This window comes from Oncorhynchus nerka, linkage group LG19, assembly GCF_034236695.1.
Source record: "Oncorhynchus nerka isolate Pitt River linkage group LG19, Oner_Uvic_2.0, whole genome shotgun sequence".
Taxonomy (NCBI): Eukaryota; Metazoa; Chordata; class Actinopteri; order Salmoniformes; family Salmonidae; genus Oncorhynchus; species Oncorhynchus nerka.
Genome location: NC_088414.1, coordinates 29,585,859 through 29,609,846, shown reverse-complemented (window position 1 = coordinate 29,609,846; position 23,988 = coordinate 29,585,859). Strand labels below are relative to the sequence as shown.

The window sequence follows — 23,988 nt, the reverse complement described above, 5'->3', positions numbered from 1 at the left end:
ATTTCAAGGCACAATAACACATTATCCACAGGCCTATTTCATACAGGAACTTATAGAATTGCAACAATATGCCATAGGCCTACACGCCAATTTGATGTTAAGCACAAAAGAGGCTAAAAACAGGAATCAATGCAACTGACTGCTTAGATTGATTAACATTATCAATATATATATATTTAACTAGGTAAGTCAGTTAAGAACAAATGATTATTTACAATGATGGCCTACCCTGGCCAAACCCTAACCCGGACGACACCGCCCTATGGGTCCTTACACTGTAAAACGAAATGCTTAGGATCTGAACACATAACTAAAAACTTTTCTGTAACACTTTTTAAATGTGTCAAGGATTTAGAATTTCAATGAAAATGTGTAAACACCGGAACATGCTTATTCCCTGTAACACATTTTAAACACACATTTTTTTCAGAACAAGGGGAATAGATTTTAAACACTAAACAATGGGGGTGTTGTTTTAACACTGTAGGGTGTGAAGAGGGAATTGCGTATTTCCCAGCATGCCTTTCAGGTGAATGTGAGAGATACCCACCCATGACTGTGTTTGTTAGTGACCGAGAGATGGTTGTTGCATTATTGCTAGTACTTTCACCAAAGTGATTGCCAAAGTGAATATGTTTCAATTAGAAGTAAATATTAGCATACGGCTGTTTGTTATTGTCTAGTCATTCTCAACATTGTGGTCTGAAAATCCTGGCTCATAGACCTGCAAGTTTCTAAAGTGATTAGTTAGTCCTATCAGAATACAGCCAGAGGGAGGATATCCAACAATTTGAATATTATATCACTCACAACCTGCACACAGAATGACTGCTATGGTGAAGGACTTAATAAACAAGACTACCTATCAATTAATCAATGTGCAAGAAGAAACATAGATATTAAAACAAACTATTCTAAAAATCAACCTGCAACAAAACATGCTGGGAAATATTATAATGCAGCCCCTCCCATTTATTTTTCAGTGGGCGGGTTCAATTATATTGAGACTGCGGGCACTGGTCTGTGGCCTGCAGGGTTGGGGAGTAACGGATTGCATGTCATCTGTTACATGCAAGGGATTACAAAAAACTGTAACTATAATCCATTAAATTACAAGCAAAAATATTGTAATCAGATTACAGATACTTTTGAAAAACTAGATGATTACTTCAAGGATTACTTTTAAATTCAGAAAGGATGTTTGTGAAAATAAATCTGACACTTCTCTGTTTTCTCAGTGACATTCAAATCAGCATTGAAAAAAGGTGCAAGTTTTAGTTTGTTCCACCTGAGCGAGTTTGACCACAAGTCAGAGACCACTATGAAGGTAGGCCTTGAAATACATCCACAGGTACACCTCCAATTGACTCAAATTATGTAAATGAGCCTATCAGAAGCTTCTAAAGCCTTGACATCATTTTCTGGAATGTTCCAAGCTGTTTAAAGGCACAGTCAACTTAGTGTATGTAAACTTCTGACCCACTGGAATTGTGATACAGTGAATTATAAGCGAAATAATCTGTCTGTAAACAACTGTTGGAAAAATTATTTGTGTCATGCACAAAGTAGATGTCCTAACCGACTTGCCAAAACTATAGTTTGTTAACAAGAAATTTGTGGAGTGGTTGAAAAACTAGTTTTAATGACTCCAACCTAAGTGTCCGACTTCAACTGCATATATATATCAACTCAGCAAAAAAAAGAAACATCCTCTCACTGTCAACTGCGTTTATTTTCAGCAAACTTAACATGTGTAAATAGTTGTATGAACATAACAAGATTCAACAACTGAGACATAAACTGAACATGTTCCACAGACATGTGACTAACAGAAATGGAATAATGTGTCCCTGAACAAAGGGGGGGTCAAAATCAAAAGTAACAGTCAGTATCTGGTGTGGCCACCAGCTGCATTAGGTACTGTGGTGCATCACCTCCTCATGGACTGCACCAGATTTGCCAGTTCTTGCTGTGCGATGTTACCCCACTCTTCCACCAAGGCACCTGCAATTTCCCTGACATTTCTGGGGGGAATGGCCCTAGCCCTCATCCAACAGGTCCCAAATGTGCTCAATGTGATTGAGATCCGGGCTCTTCGCTGGCCATGGAAGAACACTGACATTCCTGTCTTGCAGGAAATCACGCACAGAACGAGCAATATGGCTGGTGGCATTGTCATGCTGGAGGGTCATGTCAGGATGAGCCTGCAGGAAGGGTACCACATGAGGGAGGAGGATGTATTCCCTGTAACGCACAGCGTTGAGATTGCCTGCAATGACAACAAGCTCAGTCCGTTGACGCTGTGACACACCGCCCCAGACCATGATGGACCCTTCACCTCCAAATCAATCCCGCTCCAGAGTACAGGCCTCGGTGTAATGCTCATTCCTTCAAAGATAAACGCAAATCTGACCATCACCCCTGGTGAGACAAAACAGCGACTTATCAGTGAAGAGCACTTTTTGTCAGTCCTGTCTGGTCCAGCGACGGTAGGTTTGTGCCCATAGGCGACGTTGTTGCCGGTGATGTCTGGTGAAGACCTGCCAGTCCAGCCTCTCTCAGCCTATTGCGGACAGTCTGAGCACTGATGGAGGGATTGTGCGTTCAGGGCGGGGTGGCAGGGTAGCCTAGTGGTTAGAGTGTTGGACTAGCAGCCGAAAGGTTGCAAGTTCAAATCCCAGAGCTGACAAGGTACAAATCTGTCGTTCTGCCCCTGAACAGGCAGTTAATTAACCCACTGTTCCTATGCCGTCATTGAAAATAAGAATTTGTTCTTTAACTGACTTGCCTAGTTAAATAAAGGTAAAAAAAAGTTGATGTTACTTGAACTCTGTGAAGCTTTTATTTGGGCTGCAATATCTGAGGCTGGTAACTCTAATGAACGTATCCTCTGCAGCAGAGGTAACTCTGGGTCTTCCTTGCCTGTGCCGGTCCTCATAAGAGTTAGTTTCATCATAGTTCTTGATAGTTTTTGTGACTGCTATTTCCCGGATTGACTGACCTTCATGTCTTAAAGTAATGATGGACTGTCGTTTCTCTTTGCTTATTTGAGCTGTTCTTGCCATAATATGGACTTGGTCTTTTACCAAATAGTGCTATTTTCTGTATACCACCCCCTACCTTCTCACAACATAACTGATTGGCTCAAACACATTAAGAAGGAAAGAAATTCCCAAAATTAACTTTTAACAAGGCACACCTGTTAATTGAAAAGCATTCCAGGTGACTGCCTCATTAAGCTGGTTGAGAGAATGCCAAGCTTGTGCAAAGCTGTCATCAAGGCAAAGGTTGGCTACTTTGAAGAATTTAAAATATAAAATATATTTTGATTTATTTAACACTTTTTTGGTTACTACATGATACCATATGTGTTATTTCATAGTTTTGATGTCTTCACTATTATTCTACAATGTAGAAAATAGTAATAATGAGGAAAAACCCTTGAATGAGAAGGTGTGTCCAAACCTTTGACTGGTACTGTATATCCATTGATTCATAAAGAATATGGTCATAGTCATAGTTCAACTGTCACACTCCATGAGAACCCAAAATGTAAGTTTATCTTTGTAAATGTAAACAAACACTGTATAGCCTCATAACATGGTTAAAACAATCATTTTGATACAATGGATGGTCAGTACTTGCATCCATAGCTCTGTCTATTAATCTGACAGTGGTTGCATTTCTCCAGTCCTATCCCTCAATTTTTTTACCAAAACAGAGGTGTGATGACCGTTTTGTTATTGTTTCATCTCTGGATTTGCCCTTCAAACCGCTGCATATGATCAAGATAACAAAGTGTCACCAACAAAAAGGTAAACAATTGGCCTATAGCAAATGCACCATATTGCATTCATTTTTCACATGTAAAAAGCACATTTCAGCGGTGGTCAAAGCATGCCATTCCATGAGTGCAACATTTATTTTTCAACTCGAATCAATGAGCCCAGTCAGTCCTCCATGACATCAAAATCATAAACAACAGAGTAGGGCTGGCTAATAAATCCTTAGTTTTGGGGTTATGCTCGGGTAAAACAATTTGGCTAATCTATACTTTCATATTTCCAAGTCCTATTCTTGAAGATCAAGAGGTATAACATTTATTGGAATGACTGGAATTCTGATTGACTTTGGTTTTTCATGTAAAGATATCATTTAATCATTGTATTATATGTAGTAGAAAGTGATGGGTTAGAAGAAGCCTACATAACCAAACCATAAAGTCAAATGTAACATCCATATATGGTCAGCTATTTTTTATTTTATTTATTTCACCTTTATTTAACCAGGTAGGCAAGTTGAGAACAAGTTCTCATTTACAATTGCGACCTGGCCAAGATAAAGCAAAGCAGTTCGACAGATACAACGACACAGAGTTACACATGGAGTAAAACAAACATACAGTCAATAATACAGTATAAACAAGTCTATATACAATGTGAGCAAATGAGGAGAGAAGGGAGGTAAAGGCAAAAAAGGCCATGGTGGCAAAGTAAATACAATATAGCAGGTAAAACACTGGAATGGTAGTTTTGCAATGGAAGAATGTGCGAAGTAGAAATAAAAATAATGGGGTGCAAAGGAGCTAAATAAATAAATTAATTAAATACAGTTGGGAAAGAGGTAGTTGTTTGGGCTAAATTATAGGTGGGCTATGTACAGGTGCAGTAATCTGTAAGATGCTCTGACAGTTGGTGCTTAAAGCTAGTGAGGGAGATAAGTGTTTCCAGTTTCAGAGATTTTTGTAGTTCGTTCCAGTCATTGGCAGCAGAGAACTGGAAGGAGAGGCGGCCAAAGAAAGAATTGGTTTTGGGGGTGACTAGAGAGATATACCTGCTGGAGCGTGTGCTACAGGTGGGAGATGCTATGGTGACCAGCGAGCTGAGATAAGGGGGGACTTTACCTAGCAGGGTCTTGTAGATGACATGGAGCCAGTGGGTTTGCCGACGAGTATGAAGCGAGGGCCAGCCAACGAGAGCGTACAGATCGCAATGGTGGGTAGTATATGGGGCTTTGGTGACAAAACAGATTGCACTGTGATAGACTGCATCCAATTTGTTGAGTAGGGTATTGGAGGCTATTTTGTAAATGACATCGCCAAAGTCGAGGATTGGTAGGATGGTCAGTTTTACAAGGGTATGTTTGGCAGCATATGAGTGAAGGATGCATTGTTGCGAAATAGGAAGCCAATTCTAGATTAAATTTTGGTTTGGAGATGTTTGATATGGGTCTGGAAGGAGAGTTTACAGTCTAACCAGACACCTAAGTATTTGTAGTTGTCCACGTATTCTAAGTCAGAGCCGTCCAGAGTAGTGATGTTGGACAGGCGGGTAGATGCAGGTAGCGATCGGTTGAATTTAAGAGCAATTGGAGGCCACTATGTAAACTTTAACATTGATTTATCCTGCAATAGATGTCGTTCAATTAGTAACATACATTTTTGTCTTCTTCTCATGCCTCAGATTACGTTACTGAGTTTGGGTAATCCAAAAGTTACTTTACTGATTACAATTTTGGACGGGTAACTTGTAACTGTAATTACATTTAGAAAGTAACCTACCCAACCTTGATGGCCTGTGATGTGAACGGGCAATAACGGTGAGGGATGAGCGCCCTTCTCAAATGGAACAGTAATCTGCGCCGCTCGTTATGTTGTCAACAAGGAAGCATGGTGCACCGTCCAGAAACATACGACACATTTTCAAACTAGTTTTCATTGGGGAGGCAGATAAAGCATTTTTATCAAGAGCAATCGCTTTTGGATGTAAAAACAGAATCCTACTTTTTACTGCACATGCTTAATAACGTCACTTTTGTTTTGTGACGACTTCGGCATTTGACCATCATTTTTCCTCATGCAGCGCAACACATCCTTTGCATAGACTGGATCAGGCTGTTGATTGTGGCCTGTAGAATGTTGTCCCATTCCTCTTCAATGGCTGTGTGAAGTTGCTGGATATTGACGTGAACTGGAACATGCTGTCGTACACGTTGACCCAGAGCGTCCCAAACATGCTCAATGGGTGACATGTCTGGTGAGAATGCAGGTCATGGAAGAACTGGAACATTTTCAGCTTCCAGGAATTGTGTTCAGATCCTTGCGACATGGGGCCAGGGATCATCATGGTTAAACATGAGGTGAAAACTGCAGAGGAATGGCATGACAATGGGCCTCAGGATATTTTCACTGTATCTCTGTGCATGCAGATTTCCATAAATAAAATGCAATTGTGTTCATTGTCCCTAAATTATGCCTGCCCATACCATAACCCCACCGCCACCATGGGGCACTCTGTTCATAACGTTGACATCAGAAAACCACTCATCCACACAACGCCATACACGTGGTCTGTGGTTGTGAGGCCGGTTGGACGTACTGCCAAATTCTCTTAAATGACATTGGAGGAGGCTTATGGTAGAGAAATGAACATTCAATTATCTGGCAACAGCTCTGGTGGACATTCCTCCAGTCAGCATGCCAATAGTACACTCCCTAAAAATTTGAGACATCTGTGGCATTATGTTGTGTGACAAACTACACATTTTAGATTGGCCTTTTTTGTCCCCAGCACAAGGTGCACCTGTGTAATGATCATGTTATTTAATCATCTTCTTGACATACCACACCTGTCAGTTGGATGGATTATCTTGGCAAAGTAGAAATGCGCACTAGCATGGAAGTAAACAAATGTGTCACAACATTTTAGAGAAATAAGCCTTTTGGAAATATGTAAAATTTCTGGGATCTTTTATTTAATCTCATGAAACATGGGACCAACACTTTAAATGCCACATTTATATTTTTGTTCAGTGTAGGTAAGATGACAGATACCTAATACTGATTTGAATAAAAGGCATGGAAAGTCACATCAATTTCTAGTGACAATGCACTCTAAACAGGATGATGGGAAAGTAAACACTAGTGTTTACAATCTGAACACAGGAGATATAGGTGTTCTCCTGGTTGGAAAGTGACTGGAAAAAGCTGACTATCATGTTTAATCGTGCATACTAAACAACCTGTGTTTAAGATAAGAACATTAATTGGCAAATCTAAATGCCTTATGTTTAAGTTTTAAACACTGACATTTAGTTAATAGGTAAACCTGTCACACGTTTCATGGCTTTACAGTTAGGCTATGGAAGATGTTTGGTCTGTGACCTTTACCATTTATTGATTTCAAACGTTTTTTTTTGCTCTTTTACAAGACAGCCCTGATTCAGATAGCTTTGATGCTAATAATATGTATTTTGTTATGTTGGGGGTTGGGTCTGTATATGTAATGTGTTTTTTTCCAGACTGTTTCTATTGTTGAGTTGAGACGTTTGACGTTGGAGGTATTCAATGTTTGCCACAACTAGGGAGCTTTTTAAACGTTGATGATAAAATAATTGGGATCCCCTTCACATCAGGGCCTGAATTCCCAAAACGTAAAATAACTTCACAAATGGAGTTACTTTTTTGGTGATTTTTATTGTCTTGATGTTGAAATCACATTAAATTAAATTGTTCAACGGGCTGAATGCCCCTGGACGTCTATGTTTAAGGCGCATTTGAGCAGCGCATTGAGCACTGATCTGCATAAATGTACTGGTGCTGTGCCTCTTCCCTCTGCCTCTTTACCCCCAAACTGGCACAAGTCTGACTCACCCCCCCCCCCTTCTCCTTTTGAATCGTGTGTTTTGATGAATGGATGGACGGCTGCGGTACGTGTGTGTTGAATAGTCTCAGAGGACATGGGAGAATAAAGGCTGGATAAGTGTGGTGTGGCTCTGTGTAATCTGCATAATGGCAAGGGACCGTCAAGGACGGGACAAGTGGTCTGGGGGGGACTCCGCAATGGGGGAGGCTGACATCTGTCGCTGTGCTCCTCAGAGACTCCCGGTGGATCATGTTGCCGGGCCTTTCTATTGACGGCTGGACTGCTGCCATCTGCGTCCTAACTGACGCACAATGACCGCTCGGGGCCTTTATAAAAACGGAGACAAACGACAGAGGGCCAGTGTGGACAAGTACTGCAGAGCGAATAGGGCGCACTGCGATTAGACACGCCTCATTCCAATTTCTGGGCTCGACTTTAACAGCAAAATCTTATTGAGGTTGTTTATAACGCGTCGAGTGTGCTTCCTGACAGTCACCATGCCAAAGGGTTTCCTTATAAAACGTTCTAAAATGGCTGGTCCAGTTTCATACAGGATACGCGAGGAGGACTTGGCGCTGGACGCCAACTGCTCTTCGCTGGTCGAGAATGCCCCGGCTCATGCACTGCCTTGCCACAACTTTATCAGAGTTCCCAGTCGGGGTATTTTCGGTGGAATTCCAGAGTGTCACTGTGCGCCTTCACTGAGCCCGACCCGGCCTGACAGCGAGGGATATCAATACACACCCGTGGACGCCGCTCATCAAATGCTAAGCTCTCTTTCTTCTGCTCCAGCAGATACCTTCCCCGAGGCAAATTTGGGAAGTTTCACCATTGATGGTTCCCCAGTGTCGTCGTCTCTTCAGGAGATGACCACCAGACTGGACACCATGTGCGGGAATGCTAAATATGCAGCAGTGAAGCGGCCTGCCTCCTCCAACGCTAAATCTCCCCATACGAATTATAAAAAGCGCAAGTCCTCAAGCTCCCAAAACCAAGAGAAGAAGTCCAGCCTCCGGGATGAGGTAACCACATCTCCCGTCCTCGGATTGCGCATTACAGAGGAGGCAGAGGATGAGGTGAAGCAACGCTCCAACACCAGCATTCCGCTTGGAGAATTCATCTGTCAGCTTTGCAAGGAGCGGTACGCAGACCCTCTCACTTTGGCCTTCCACAAGTGCTCTCGCATCGTCCGAATCGAATATCGCTGCGACGAGTGTGACAAAGTGTTTAGTTGTCCCGCTAACCTGGCCTCCCACCGACGTTGGCACAAGCCAAAGGGTTTCCAAGTGGAGAGAGTCTCATCACAGAGAGAGGAGAGCCGACCTGACACACCAACAGCCAGAGAGGCGCTCCCACCCTCCCCGCCACCCTCAGACTCGGGCTCTGATGAAGAAATGATGTTCAGCTGCCCACAGTGCTCAAAGAAATTCAGAAAACAAGCGTACCTGAGGAAACACTTGGCCTTGCACAATAGGAAGGCAGCTAGTCATCCTCAGAATCAGTCTCATTCGGCCAAAGTCTCCGACCAACAACCCAGCAGCCTGCTCGAGTCCCGCCCAGAAACACCCGAGCCCTCCTCCAAATACGCAGGGACTGAGTGCATCACAAAGGTGACAGGAGAGGTGTTTCCGTGTCGATTTTGTAGTGAAAATGTATTCTCCTCTTCTGGCCTCACCAGACACATAAACAAATATCACCCAACGGAGAGCAGACAGGTCATCGTTTTGTCTCAAACTATTTAATAACATCAGACTGTTTGTTTCGGGCATTATGACTGAATTCCATGTTTGGACAGAGTTCTTGTAAACAATTGTTGTGAAATCAGAAATATTTCTCCTGAATAGTTGGCTATAGTTTTGTGTAAATTAGTTTTGTTTTCTACAAAGTTATATTTATCTATCTATCTAATCAATTATTTATTTGATATTTATTTATTTGTTTATTTAATAATGTATGTGTTTGTTTATTTATCTGCCCACATTTGTATGAATCATGTTGCTTTTGACTGTGATGATTTGCGTAATGATAAAAAAGCTATTTCGCATTCCCTCTAATTACCTCTGACCAAATTAATGTCATATTTTTCGTTGAAACAATATTACCATGCCAACTTCTTCCTAAAATAATAAAGGGAGTATAAATCTACTATGCAATTGTGTATTTGTGTATTTATTATTATTTTTATATATTTATATGTATTATATTATATGTCATGGTGTTTTTACTTTTTGTTAGGTTAGATCCATTTCCTGCAACATATACTTAACATACATACCATATAATCTCCAACACCAATTCTAAAAGTATGCTCTTTATTTAGAGCAAATAGACTATTAAAAAATATGGACTATTCCATGTCCCCATTTGATGTAGAATAGTCCTTATCAACAATACATTTTTCCAACTTTACGCATCGACCTTGACAGTGGTCATTAGGTCCAACTTCAGGGGAAGGGTGCAGTAGGACTGTTTTCCAACTCTAGTCCTCGAGTACCCCCAACAGCACACATTTTGGTTGTTGCCCCTGACAAACTCACCTGATTCAACTCATTGAGGGCTTGATGATAAGTTGACAAGTTTAATTAGGTGTCCAGGGTCACATCAAAAATGTGTACTGTTGGGGGTACTCCGTGACTGCCGGAAGTAGGATAACGGTTATCAGTCTTAAATTCCACAGACAGGAAGTTGTTTTCGACTTCTTACGGATAAAAAAAAACGGAATAACAATTTTGCCTATATTTACGAAATTATGCACGTATCGTTGTTTTCATAAAAGGTAGTGAATAGCCTGTTAAAAAAATTATTCTTGTCACCTTTATTTATGCAGGTAAGTCCGTTAAGAACGTTCTTATTTACAATGACGACCTACATTTCAAAATGTAACCATATTACTATTTCAAAATGTGTTAGAAATCAGACAAAATATAAGTAGACTACGTCCTGTTTTTTCACCACTATTCCAAAATCAATTGAAATGGTTCAAATTGAAATGGCTTATTATAACAAGCCAAGGAAGAGTCCTTCGTTCATTTTTGACGCAAGAGATCCTCTCACATCAAATGGAAACAATTTTTGTTTGCTAAACTGTTATCATCCCGCATCCTTGTGGAGAGAGACAAAAACCCGAAAAATAATAGCACAGTAGAGAAGAATAGAATGGATGGAATAGAATGGTCAAGGAAGTGTTGAGAATAAAGAAGTCCTTATGACGCACAGATGTATTCCAGTGGCATTATGTACCCTTCCTCCATGCCGAAGGTTTAATTTTTCCAGAGACAATCCGGTAAATGCTTAGCGACTTGTTTGTATTGATGAATATTTGACAGATGCCTTAATTAGAAGTGTTTGTAGCCAATGACACGGGGAATTGTTGTGAAGATAAAGTAGTGATGGCATGAAGTAATGTTCCCTTGGAAAACTAAAGTTCCTCTAAGTCTAACAATACAATAAATCATTGCGCTGCCATCAGAAAGTGCTCAAAGTTCTCCACTATGACCATTTTGGTGGTCAGTAGCTTTACAGGTTGTTACAATAAGAGATTACAGGTTTGATGTTACATGTTTTCATTATACTTCACTGTACACGGTACTCTTCTCTGCAGTGTGTGTGTGTTTAGCCTGGAGTGCAAGATGGAAAATCGACCATCATACAGGCAGACAGTGGCTGGAAAGGGCAAGACCCCCCCCCCCCGCCCAAACTCACAACGTTTTACTTTTACATGGAAGAATGACTTCAGAATCCAATATTTATAATCCACACTGTCATCAAATCTCTCTGTACTTCTGTGTGTTTGTATGTCTCATCATCATTCATTATCTATAATGCAGGCTCAACCAGCCACCACAAGTCATCTGTAGCCGCCAAGCAGCCACACAAGAAGCGAGTGTTCTCAACATGTGCGGCCTTAGATGGTGAAATGTTGAAGAGGCTCATCCAAAAAGGTATGTGAAGTATGGTATCCTGACGACTATCGTCATAGAGGCAAACTGTTCCGGAAAAGTTACAACTCACAACGGCCACTTTAATTATGAGTGTGCCAGAGGAGGCTGGTGGGAAGAGTTATAAGAGAACAGACTCATTGTAATGGCTGCAATGGAATACATAGAAGATTCAAACATGTTTGATGTGTTTGAAACCATTATACCCATCCCGTTACAGTCATTACCACGAGCCCATCCTCCCTAATTAAGGTGCCACCAACCTCCTATGGTGCCACCAACCTTCTCTCTCTCTCTCTCTCTCTCTCTCTCTCTCTCTCTCTCTCTCTCAGATGAGCAGCGAAGGATCAGGGAACAGCGAAACTCTAGAAAAGGTTGGCTGAGGGCATGGGGTGCTCTGCAGGACTGGATGCATCAGCTGTTCAGGATCATTGTGGCCTTCACAGAAGACCCCATGTTTGACAAGTTCATCCTGTTTGTGGTGGTGCTCAACACAGGGACCCTGGTGGCCCAGACATTTGAAAGTGTGACTGTGAGAGGAGGTGTGAGAAACAGGGAAAATACATTGACTCTTTAAAATCTACTTTTAGTAAGTTCTCTATCCTCCTGCATAAAGAGCTCATTAATGGGTTGAAGTGTGTTAATGACATCTGTTTTGTTTCCCAATGCCAGGGTGGTTCTTCTCAGCTTTGGATTCCGCTTTTCTGGCAATCTATTTAATGGAATGTGTGCTGAAATTGCTTGTCTGGGGTCGACTCTACTTCAAAAACCCATGGAATGACCTGGGTAAGTAGCTGTTTGCATTGGCTTGGGATCAGTCTCCCGCTGTTTCATCTCATTTCTATTTTCCCCCTCTGTTCTCTGCCTGTCTCAGACTTTTTCATCATTACGATGAGCCTCATTGACTTCCTGCTGCCACTCATTGAGTCTACAGGGAACTTCAGTGGAGGTCAGGCATCCACAATCTTCCGCATCCTCAAGCTCTTCAAAGGGGTCCGGGCCATCCGAGCGTTCCGGGTCTTGCGTACCATCCGGTAGGATGCATGAATGTTTTTCAGCATTCATGCAGAATAACTCATTATTCAGACCGACCACCCCTCTGTTTGATTTCCTTTCATAGAACTTCAATGGATGAAGTCTGAAACCCCAAGTACATAACCTATATTAATACATCAACATCTAATATCTTTCATCATGATTCAGTAACATGTCATCCTTTCCTTGACAGCTTTCTCCAAAATCTCCAGTCCATCGTGTCCACCTGTCTCCAGTCTCTCCAGTCTATGGGGGCCATCATCATCCTCATGTTCACATTCCTCTTCATGTTTGCTGTCATTTTCCGAGAGATGTTCAACGAGTCTGACCCGCATCGCTTTGGCACCATGTTTCGGACAATTTTCACTCTGTTCCAGCTGCTCACGTTGGATGACTGGGCTTTCATCTACTCTACCAGCCGAGACAACGGTGAGAGAGGGAACACTACAGTGTGTGTGTGTCATGCATGGTCTAGAAGTTGGGCATCATCAATCATCACATGATGTAACTATTTGTGGTCAAGACTTTAACTTTCTAAAAATGACAGGTGCACCACATATTATCATCTTCCTTGTCCTGTACATTGTGGTGGAATACTTCACTTTCCTCAAGTGAGTAGGCTTGAAAATGTTGCAACAAAGACACTACAATGCATGTCTGATACTCCTACTATGTTCTTCAAGAGCCAACACCCTTTTAATTGGACATTGTCCTTTTCTCTGCATAGTCTATTCATTGCTGTCCTCGTCGACAACTTCCAGATGACAATCAAGAGACGGATGGCGTCAAAGATCCAAAAGGTATTCCGACCATGACAATCAATAAGGCAAAAAAGACAGATACTGGTGTAGATGTTGCTGAACATACCACTGCATTCTTTTCTACTTTAGTTCCAGGATATATATGAGAGCGAGATGCAGTCAATGAAGAAGTTAGGTTGGTTGGTCGGTCGGTCCGACATTTTTCAAAAGGCTACCACATGTACTTGTGGGTGAGGCAAAATACAAACAATAAGCATCAGAAAGACAGGACTGAACCAGTCTCCTCTCGTCCTGTCTGTAGAGCCCCAGCCCATTGAACCACAGACCGATGAGGAGTTCTATGAAGAGGCCCTCAAATTGACCTATAGTGAAAATAAGTATGGAAAGAGGTAAGAAACTATGTCTAACACAAAACAGGAGAAAAGCCAGCTGTCAATTTGGTTCACAATGCAAACAGAAAAGCCTGTTTTGCCAAGCCGTTTTACAAACTAGTCTATGTGCTGTAGTCACAATCTAACAAGAGCCCCAACATGACTGGTCCATAGGGAGATAGAGCTGATCACCAGCTTCCTCAGACTGCTGGCATCCATAGATCAGAACCAGCAGACTTTCCGCTCTCAGGGCTGTGTTCTGGAGCGTCTCATTGACACCTTCTTTGAGGTGAGAGCATTTCTCTCTGTAGACATTCTCTCTGTAGACAGAAACTTCTGGAGTGGAGTACAATATAGCTCCATTTTACTTACAGTTGAAGTCAGAAGTTTACATACACTTAGGTTGGAGTCATTAAAACTCATTTTTCAACCACTCCAAAAATGTATTGTTAACAAACTATAGTTTTGGCAAGTTGGTTAGGACATGCATGACACAAGTAATTTTTCCAACAATTGTTTACAGATTATTTCGCTTATAATTCACTGTATCACAATTCCAGTGGGTCAGAAGTTTACATACACTAAGTTGACTGTGCCTTTAAACAGCTTGGAAAATTCCAGAAAATGATGTCATGGTTTTAGAAGCTTCTGATAGGCTAATTGACATCGTTTGAGTCAATTGGAGGTGTACCTGTGGATGTATTTCAAGGCCTACCTTCAAACTCAGTGCGTGTTTGCTTGACATCATAGGAAAATCAAAAGAAATCAGCCAAGACCTCAGAAAATAAATTGTAGACCTCAAGTCTGGTTCATCCTTTGGAGCAATTTCCAAACGCCTGACGGTACCACGTTCATCTGTACAAATAATAGTACACAAGTATAAACACCATGGGACCACGCAGCCGTCATACCGCTCAGGAAGGAGACGCGTTCTGTCTCCTAGAGATGAACATACTTTAGTGCGAAAAGTGCGATCAATCCCAGAACAACAGCAAAGGACCTTGTGAAGATGCTGGAGGAAACAGGTACAAAAGTATCTTTATCCACAGTAAAACGAGTCCAATATCGACATAACCTGAAAGGCCACTCAGCAAGGAAGAAGCCACTGCCCCAAACCGCCATAAAAAAAAATCCAGACTACGGTTTGCAACTGCACATGGGGCCAAAGATCACACTTTTTGGAGACATGTCCTCTGGTCTGATGAAACAAATATAGAACTGTTTGGCCATAATGTTTGGAGGAAAAAGGTGGAGGCTTGCAAGCCGAAGAACACCATCCCAACCGTGAAGCACGGGGGTGGCAGCATCATGTTGTGGGGGTGCTTTGCTGCGGGAGGGACTGGTGCACTTCACAAAATAGATGGCTTCATGAGGAAGGACAATTATGCAGATATATTGAAGCAACATCTCAAGACATCAGTGAGGAAGTTAAAGCTTGGTCGCAAATGGGTTTTCCAAATGGACAATTACCCCAAGCATACTTCAAAATTTGTGGCAAAATGGCAACAATGTCAAAGTATTGGAGTGGCCATCACAAAGCTCTGACCTCAATCCTATAGAAACTGTGTGGGCAGAATTGAAAAAGTGTGTGCGAGCAAGGAGGCCTACAAACCTGACTCAGTTACACCAATTCTGTCAGGAGGAATGGGCCAAGATTCACCCAACTTATTGTGGGAAGCTTGTGGAAGGCTACCCGAAACATTTGACCCAAGTTCAACAATTTAAAGGCAATGTTACCAAATACTAATTGAGTGTATGTAAACTTCTGACCCACTGAGAATGTGATGAAAGAAATAAAAGCTGAAATAAATCACTCTACTATTATTCTGACATTTCACATTCTTAAAATAAAGTGGTGATCCTAACTGAACTAAAACAGGGAATTTTTACTAGGATTAAATGTCAGGAATTTGTGAAAAACTGAGTTTAAATGTAATTGGCTAAGGTGTATGTAAACTTCCAACTTCAACTGTACATATAAATTGATGTCTGCTGCCTAAGGCTGCGTTGCGTGTACACAGGCAGCCCAATTCTGATATTTTTACCAGGAAATTGGTCTCTTGACCAATCAGACCAGCTCTTTTGCAACTAATTGGGCAAAATATCAGAATTGGGCTGCCTGTGTAACTGCAGCCATAGATACCTGGAAATGTGTAAACAGCCAAGGAATAAGGCTTCTGATTCAGCTTCTAAACTGTTGTATTGATGTCCTTTTCAGGCAACAGAGGAGGACAGTCAGGGGAATGACCACGAATAGAGAAACAAGGGTCAAACCTAGTAAATAAACCCTTATTGCTTTATCCAGATCAGTGATGGAAACTCAGATGTTATACTTTGAGAACTCATTAAAGTCATGAAACCCAGTAAAAGTGCCCTAGTTTATTAGATATGTGTAAATCCATCTCTTTAGGCTTTTTATATAAAGCTCATGTTTGTTAGATTTATAGCCTTTCAGTGTGGCCAAAAATGTTACCTTTTTTATTTAAATCACAAACCCCTACACTGTTCAGATAATACAAAAGATAAAACAAATCAATGTTGAATTTGCACTTAAATATGAAGGGAAATGACCAAATAGTAGCGACAACACAAAAAAGTATGAATCACTTACTACAAATTCCTAATACACACAAATGTACAGTAAATAGTAATTAAATTAAATGACACACACAGTGCCAAACATGTTCATTTACATTCAAGTTTTTTTTTAAAGGACAGAACTGTACATGTATCCACATTTACATTCTTGTAACAGTTCGACATGGCTTATTTTCTGTACTGAGCATCCCCGCACATTACATTTGACATACAGAAATGCTTCACCACTTTAAAAATCATTTATAAAACAGGATAGTGTATATACAATTACAAGCAGTTAGATCTGTAGTTCTCATTGTGTGTTGGATCAATGAAACTGGACGTGTAGTCAAAATCCAGGATTACATCCAAAACAATAAACGGAGTGATTTTCACTAACATGAGCACATATTCTGACTAGTCCAAGACTGCCTTCACCTTCCTGGCACACTCTGTTGAAGAAACCGAGGGTAGGAGTCCTCAATCTGAAATTACGACCATTCCTACTTTGAGACTAAGAAAATTGATCTACTTGTGTCAAAGACAGAACAGTGAGATGAAACATGGGTAATAAACAGTTCTTGTTCATTTTTAAATCTTCAACAAAAAAGGGTCCGATGACGATTAGGGGGGAGCAAAAATAAATCTATTGAAGCTCCCTCTGAGGAGACCTGTGGTGCTCTCCATCCCGATTGCTTCAGGAAAGTCTGTGGTAAGAGGGAGAGTGGGGCCAGGAGAAACAGACAGGGTTCTACCACTTGCCCCTCTTGCTCCAGTCCTTGGGGGTGAAGTGAAGGCATTTGGGGTCGATGGGCAGATGACGCTTCTGCATTGCTCTCTCATGCCCCTCCACTATGTCCTCTGAAAGAGTCAGAATATACTGGCCCTGAGAAACCATAGGGAGAGAAGAGGTTCAAATATGCTGATCAAGAATGTTCCCGTAACAGCTAAAAGTACAGTGCTGAGTGCTGTCCCCTGCTCTCTAGTATCGCTCACCTTATAGTAGTTTATTAGGTTTAGGTACTGAAGTGTAGATATGACATCCTCTTTCTTCACACTGGTGATCTCACTGATCTCACTGGAAATATACAAGACAATGTGATATTAGGTTACAGAAGCAACTTGAGCTATAAAAAGAAAACCATCAGAGAACAGGACAGAGTCATACTTGATTGTGATCTGAGGCCTCTCCCCGTTGTCAGGCTTGAGGTCCATGAGGATCTCCAGGATGGTCTGGGACCAGTAAGAGCGGTAGGAGAGCAGCCCCAGGTCAGACAGAGGCTTCTCTGGTGTGCCCGTCTTCCCCTCTACCTTAGACAGCTCATAACCTGAAGACCAACAGAAACAAGACAATTAGTGACGGCATACCAAATGGCCACATTTCAACACTCCCACAGAGGTAGAAGTACAATGGTTTCACACATTTACACCGAGATACAATATTTAAAAAGTCAGTTATGTCACTTACTGAACTCAATGAGCAATTTGCCGTAGCCTCTCCTCTGGTAGGGAGGTAAGGTGAGAATACAAGCCACGTTGTAATCTTCCGTCGACTCTTTCTCCTGTGCACAGATCATAGGATTATTGCTGATATTCGTGAGCAGCGGATGTTTACCTGTTAATACCAGGATATAAGGAGAGTTCAGTGTACCTTGGAGAAGTAGCCCACTATGTGGAAGCCCTTGGAGTCGTACTCTGTCATGACGTAGAAGAGGAAGGGGTCTGTGTCATAGTACAGCGTCTTGTGGTCCAGGAAACACTTGGCCAGTAAACACAGGTTCTGAGAGTATGTCTGGCAAACATGGGAGAAATGAGTTGTGAAGCGAGAATCTCAATGAAACTCATTAGAATAACGAGGGGTGACCATGCAGCTGGGAGGATCATGGACTTTACTCACTTTGTTTTTTCTGCCGTCTATTTCAAAAAAGGAGATGGTGCCCTTGCGGTAGATCTCATTGCCAGGGGGATGCCGAAGATTACACTTGGTCTAGATGAGAGACCAGGAGAATAATATGGGATCACATGCATAAACATGGTGGATCTGTATCCAAGCCCCTAGTGGACATATACACGGAGTATACCAAACATTAGGAACACGTTTCTAATGTTGAGTTGTGCCCCCTTTTGCCCTCAGAACAGCCTCAATTTGTCACGGGGTGGACTCTACAAGGTGTCAAGTGGATGCTGGCCCATGTTGACACCAATGCTTTCCACAGTTGTGCCAAGTTGGCTGGAAGACCATTCTTGATACACACAGGAAACTGTTGAGTGTGAAAACTCCACCAGCGTTGCCGTTTTTGACACAAACCGGTGCGCCTGGGGCCTACTACCATATCTCGTTCAAAGGCACTTACATTTTTTTTGTCTTGCCCATTCACCCTCAATGGCACACATACACAATCCATGTCTTAAGTGTCAATGCTTAAAAATCCATCTTTAACCTGTCTCCTCCCCTTCATCTGCACTGATTGAAGTAGATTTAACAAGTGACATCAATAAGGGATCATACCTTTAATCTGGATTCACTTGGTCAGTCTATATAATGGAAAGAACATTCATGTTTTGTATACTCAGTGTAGCTATATCCATTAGCTCAGCCTAGCTGATTGGTTGACCCCTGGGCTTCTGTAGCTCAAACAATATCATGACTGCACAGCAACCCTGTCTCTAGTGATGGTATTACACACATTACATTGAGATATTCTAATGTAGCATCTCACCAGATGCCTCTGCAGACACTTAAGGCTCTTGAGGTACTTGAGGCAGAACTCGCAGAGGTAGAGAATAGGCAATGTGGTCAGTTCCTGTGGGTAGGGGGAGAAGTACCAGGGCTTCAGCCTGTGGCGGCCCAGTTCAATGCAGTCAATGTTCTTCATACGCGTGACAATGTCGTCATGGCTACGGTCCGACACCAGACTACCGGTCATGCGAGGGGCAGAGGGGATGCCATCGGAGCTGTCCTGCGAGTCCTGACACAAAATAGTAGGAAAGGGAAGAGAACAACAGTATTCCATATCTGATGCATTGTGTTAGAAGCCAATAAATTCAAATTAAATAATTGATTAAACATAGGTAGTTTTTACAGCTAAACAAAACCAGACACTGAGAAATAGCTCTCATATGAAATAAAGGTCTGATCGAAGGCCAAAACCTTTAAAATAATTCCAGAAACAAAGACACACAGGCAATGAGAAGGAAATGAGACGGACCTCTCCTGGCGGCAGATAGACATTGGCACATCGAGGGCTGTTGTTATACTGGAAAACCTTAATTATCTAGCAGAAAAACAAGCAGATTAGAGGGCTTTTGGACACTGATTTAAGAGGGACGGAAAATAATTCACTTTTATACTAATTATACCAATACAGGACAACTCAATGGTTAAAGGTCAACAGGGAGATTTCTTCATATATCATATTGACCTGTTCTTTCGTTCCTTGTTAATTTGGGGAGGGATATCTTAACATTAAACAGAAAGGGAAGGAAATAAATCACAATAGCTGATCATTCCTGAATTCACACAGATAATTACGTAAAACCCAATTTTGCTTCCTCACACGATCACTACAATGCTGCAAGTAAAATTGTTGAAAATGTGCTTGCGCTGATGCCAACACAGGCTTCTGAAACAGATGACTGTAACTGAAACCATATAACCATGAAAGATAGACATATAGGTCAAGGACAGTAAGAATCAACACTAGTCCAGTATCCCAGCTCAACTTGTCAATGTAGTAAGGACCCTAAGCACTAACTGGATATTATTGTGCTTTATCCTGTGTGAAAATCTGATATATTTTTGATGCGTTTCAACTCAAAAAGGAAGCTGATGCAATTTCCAAAAACATAAGAATGAATTGTTGATGCCAGTATAATGCTAAAGTGCATCAATCTATAAATGTGAATGATGGGAGAAGAGATGGTCTACAGTTGAAACGAGCAACTAATGAGTCGATTAAAGAAACAAATGGTCATCATCCCTTAAGTGTTCCATACCTCATCGGTTCCCCCACAGTTGGGGGGCTGCTTCCTCTTCCTGCCTGGTTGATTGGGCATGGGGCGACGGGCAGTACCATTCTGGGAAGATTTGAAAAGAGGGGATAAGAAATCAAAACACAGACGCACAGTAATATTGGGAGGATAGAGATTGATCATTACAGAAGGGCAAAGTTATAAAATGTTGGTGTACCGTCGTGAGTGAGGTAAGCTGCTCGTGATCATCGTGGGCGTTGGATTTGAGGTTGAAAGTGTTGGTGTCCCTCACAGCAGGGTAAACTGACACCTGGGAGGCTTCAGCCAAACCTGGCAAGGATGGCACGGGGGTTGCCGGGGACACTTGTGTTGCCAGGGACACCGACTCTGCTTTCCTCTTCTGTATGAGGCGAAACATGGGCAGACATGAAAAAAAAACTCATTCCGAGACATTTAATTAATCTCTTAAGATTATGTTGATGGAATTTCAAATGCCAACCACACCACAGGCATAATCAAGGTGTTATAGCCATCTTTTACATTACCAGTCATATTCTAGGGCCGGGGGGAAAAAAACCCAGTCAACAATATAATTTATCATATACTCCAGAGGTCACAAACCTTTGAGTCAAAATGCAAGCCGAGATCACCACTTTTTTAAAGCCTATGCAACATTAACCAATTAAAAACAGTTCTGTAGCAATGATGTTAGTGCAGAAGGCTATAGGCCCAATTCCTTTACCACCGCATATTGGTAGGGAAAATGAAGCATAGCCAATGTTCTTCCCAGAACATTTTGAAATGATATTTAAACACTGGTAATTGATAGCTTAGTCGCACAACAAGTTGAGTGAGCATAATAATTAGCTTTTTTTGGCCTGCATCTGATGTTCAGTCTGACGGAAGGAGGAAGCAGTGGTGAGGCTGCCTTACCTGACTCACCTTCCCTCCTCTCCCTCCCTCCGCTGAGAAAAGGAACATGGTCTTCCAGCTGATGGCGATACTCAAGTCACACTGCATTATTTCTGCCTCATGCACCAATTAATGTTGTTACTCTTATGACCAGAAAAATTTAAATATTCCACATTTTTTTTTAAAGGCAAGCCGCTAATAACAACGTAAGCTTATCGGAACACTTTACTATACTCATTCATTACAGCTGCAGTGCTGGTTGTACTCATTCATTACAGCTGCAGTGCTGGTTGTAGCGTGAGTGGAAGTAGGGAGAACACGCATTATGGCTTATAAAAGTATTGACAGTGCTGATCAAGAACTTACTCAAAAACAGCAGCTCTTTGCTACACTTGTCTCTCTCTTGTCAAGGTTTTAAAAGTTTTGAAATCTCACAGTATCAACTTTGCTGTGCGTTCGAGGCTTCTTTTTAGACTATGGCTCGAGGAAACTGTGCAGAAATGATCCGAGTTATCTGTTTGGCCAGCGGTAGACCTATAGGTACACTTGATATTCTCTCTGGACCTACCCGGTAGGCTGAGTTCTACCTTCACTAGGGCTGCTAAATCAAGTGCACCTACTGCAATCAGTGCAAAACAAATGAAAAAAATTAAAATAGGAACGAAAGGCTTGATCGTTTTTTTTACAGAAATGTTTGGTGATCGACTAGGAATGTGTTGGAGATCGACCAGTCTGAGCACTGATCTACTCGCAAGATGTTTTTCCTTGATTTTAGAATTATATATCTGTAAGTTCAAAAATAGCTGGAGTGAGTCTAAATTTGGTTGTTGTTAGTATTCAAATTTAGCTATGAACCCATTCTGACTTTGTGGACAAAACAGTAGTTAATCATGGATCTCTGTAGAATGGGTAACTTGAAGCTGTACCGGTGTGGGCAGGGTTTTGCCTCTGGAAGGAGCTGTGGCAGTCTGAAGGTTGAGATCAAGACTCTTCCTCTGAATTTGAACAGAAAGGAAGAGGATTAACTGACAGTCACACAAAACTCCACAAGCATTGAGTTGCGTTTTTCACCTGAACTAATCATGTTATCCATTAAATATTGTAATAGAAGCATAATCAGTCAAGACAGCATATTTTTGAGCAGTTGAAAATAAACATGTGGTTTGCACTGAGAATGACTTTATAAGCCAGTGTATCATAAAACAGAAGAAATGCATCCCCCGGTGCTTTATTTTGCAACTTCTGTCTCCTCACAGAGCCAAGACCAGAAATCTTGAATAAGCCACATGACATTTCATTTTATAAGACCTTTGAAATCATTTATGAAGCACCAATTGTGCCATTTTCATTTAACAAAGGTCTATAAATAATTTCAACCAGTCTAATTTCAACAAATTATCATAGCTTCAAAAGACTATATACCAAATGATGGTATTCACAAAATAGGTTGTACTTTAGTGGACAGGTTTAAACAAGATAGCTGTCCAAAATCTCAGTATTAAGCACAACTGCAAAAAAAACATCTAGGTTACAATGACAATGTTAGTTGTCAGCATCAGAGTACAATTCCCAGAACTGGGCTTAAGACACTACTGCCAAACCTGAACTTGTTGTTGCAGCACTTGAAAGTCTGGTATAGAAGTCTTGGTGGGTAGACACTTCTGCTGGGCTTGCGGCTGGGGGGGCCGGCTGGGGGGATGTTGGGGGCCAGTTCCGGCTGCTCTTACCACCTCCCTCTCTGGGGAGCTGGGACGTGAACCCGGAAGCCCGTTCTTAGTAGGCGTTTTAGCCTCCTTCTTAGGGAACTGGAGCTTCTTCATGTCAAGCCTTTCCGGAGTAACCCACTCATCCAAACGCTTGTTGACTTTAAACACAAGCAGAGACACAAACACATATACATCTAGTCAAATGTTTTCCAAATTTAGACATACTGGTACATGTGCTTCTACTGTGAGGATCACTGGTGGCAATGTCAGAACATTACAATCACATTCACTCTGAATTACATGAAGCATAAGCTACTCACAGTCAATATAGTGGACATAGTAGAGTTTTCTCCCAGGGATCTCTTTCACACTGAGAATTTCAGCCAGGGCTGCAAAGAAAAACATCACACGACATGACAGATATCGATACCTATCCAAGCAATGAGCACCTTCGCGGTCCCAATTTATACATTAGGTAGGAAACTAGCTAGATAGCCAAGTACACCATCTAGCTAACGTTATATTCTAAATACGAACAGCGCACACATGTGAATATAACGTTAGCTAGATAACTGTAACTTAAGCATTCACACGCTGTCAAAATACGTAGTTAGCTAACTAGCTAGCGTTCACACACAAGTAGAAAGCATTTTTAAATCCCCGTAAAACACAACCAGCGCATTTGTTTCCGATCTGCCACTAGCCGTAGCTAGCCGCTTGTGTTTTCAAACATTCAGCCATGACAGTTGTTTTATTATGCAGCTAGCGTAGCGCTAGCTACCCTACTAGCGGTAGCCAAGAGACAACACTCACGCCACTCGTCTTCGTTTTCCTGATTTTTTCGGAGAACAGGGAGCCGACAGCCCTCGATAACATCGACCTGTCGACAGAAAATATATTGAAAATGTATATTAATGAAAGTCGAGGGCACACATCTACACATACACGTTGTAATTGTATAACAATTTGGGATTATCGAGTACCCACCGACGAATCCGCCATTTTGGTCATCTGTGAACATAGACGCGCGCAAGGAGTTATGGGGGATTGGACATATATAGAGGACTCATCTT

At 41.7% G+C, this 23,988-nt stretch overlaps 3 protein-coding genes across 7 annotated transcripts in view; 2 read left to right on the top strand and 1 right to left on the bottom strand.

Annotated features, from left to right (window-relative positions):
- LOC115101356 (cation channel sperm-associated protein 1-like) overlaps positions 1–16,952 on the top strand; it is a 27,086-nt gene extending 10,134 nt beyond the window's left edge. Inside the window, exons 1-12 of one of the 5 annotated variants that reach the window (XM_029620766.2) lie at positions 10,328–10,470; positions 11,471–11,584; positions 11,914–12,123; positions 12,254–12,367; positions 12,456–12,615; positions 12,810–13,045; positions 13,164–13,227; positions 13,344–13,416; positions 13,507–13,552; positions 13,679–13,766; positions 13,923–14,037; positions 15,967–16,952. In XM_029620766.2, the coding sequence (XP_029476626.2) occupies positions 11,560–11,584; positions 11,914–12,123; positions 12,254–12,367; positions 12,456–12,615; positions 12,810–13,045; positions 13,164–13,227; positions 13,344–13,416; positions 13,507–13,552; positions 13,679–13,766; positions 13,923–14,037; positions 15,967–16,005 (1,170 nt within the window). In that variant the 5' untranslated portion in view covers positions 10,328–10,470; positions 11,471–11,559 and the 3' untranslated portion in view covers positions 16,006–16,952. Of the gene's footprint in view, positions 1–10,327; positions 10,471–11,244; positions 11,585–11,913; positions 12,124–12,253; positions 12,368–12,455; positions 12,616–12,809; positions 13,046–13,163; positions 13,228–13,343; positions 13,417–13,506; positions 13,556–13,678; positions 13,767–13,922; positions 14,038–15,966 lie in introns of those variants that run through there. The other 4 variants (XM_029620765.2, XM_065004851.1, XM_065004850.1 and 1 more) reach the window with 4 other exon arrangements.
- Positions 7,897–9,788, top strand: LOC115147042 (insulinoma-associated protein 1a-like). Its single transcript, XM_065004573.1, has one exon. The coding sequence runs from the start codon at positions 8,141–8,143 to the stop codon at positions 9,383–9,385; it is 1,245 nt and encodes a 414-aa protein (XP_064860645.1). The 5' UTR covers positions 7,897–8,140; the 3' UTR covers positions 9,386–9,788.
- On the bottom strand, positions 16,113–23,988 carry LOC115101355 (histone acetyltransferase KAT5-like). Its single transcript, XM_029620764.2, has 15 exons — positions 23,903–23,988; positions 23,729–23,795; positions 23,236–23,304; positions 22,811–23,073; positions 22,136–22,204; positions 20,515–20,697; positions 20,322–20,402; positions 19,535–19,600; positions 19,046–19,294; positions 18,223–18,312; positions 17,977–18,117; positions 17,794–17,887; positions 17,494–17,653; positions 17,322–17,403; positions 16,113–17,211 (listed from the first exon to the last, which is right to left on the bottom strand). The coding sequence occupies exons 1-15, from the start codon at positions 23,924–23,926 to the stop codon at positions 17,077–17,079; spliced, it is 1,773 nt and encodes a 590-aa protein (XP_029476624.1). The 5' UTR covers positions 23,927–23,988; the 3' UTR covers positions 16,113–17,076.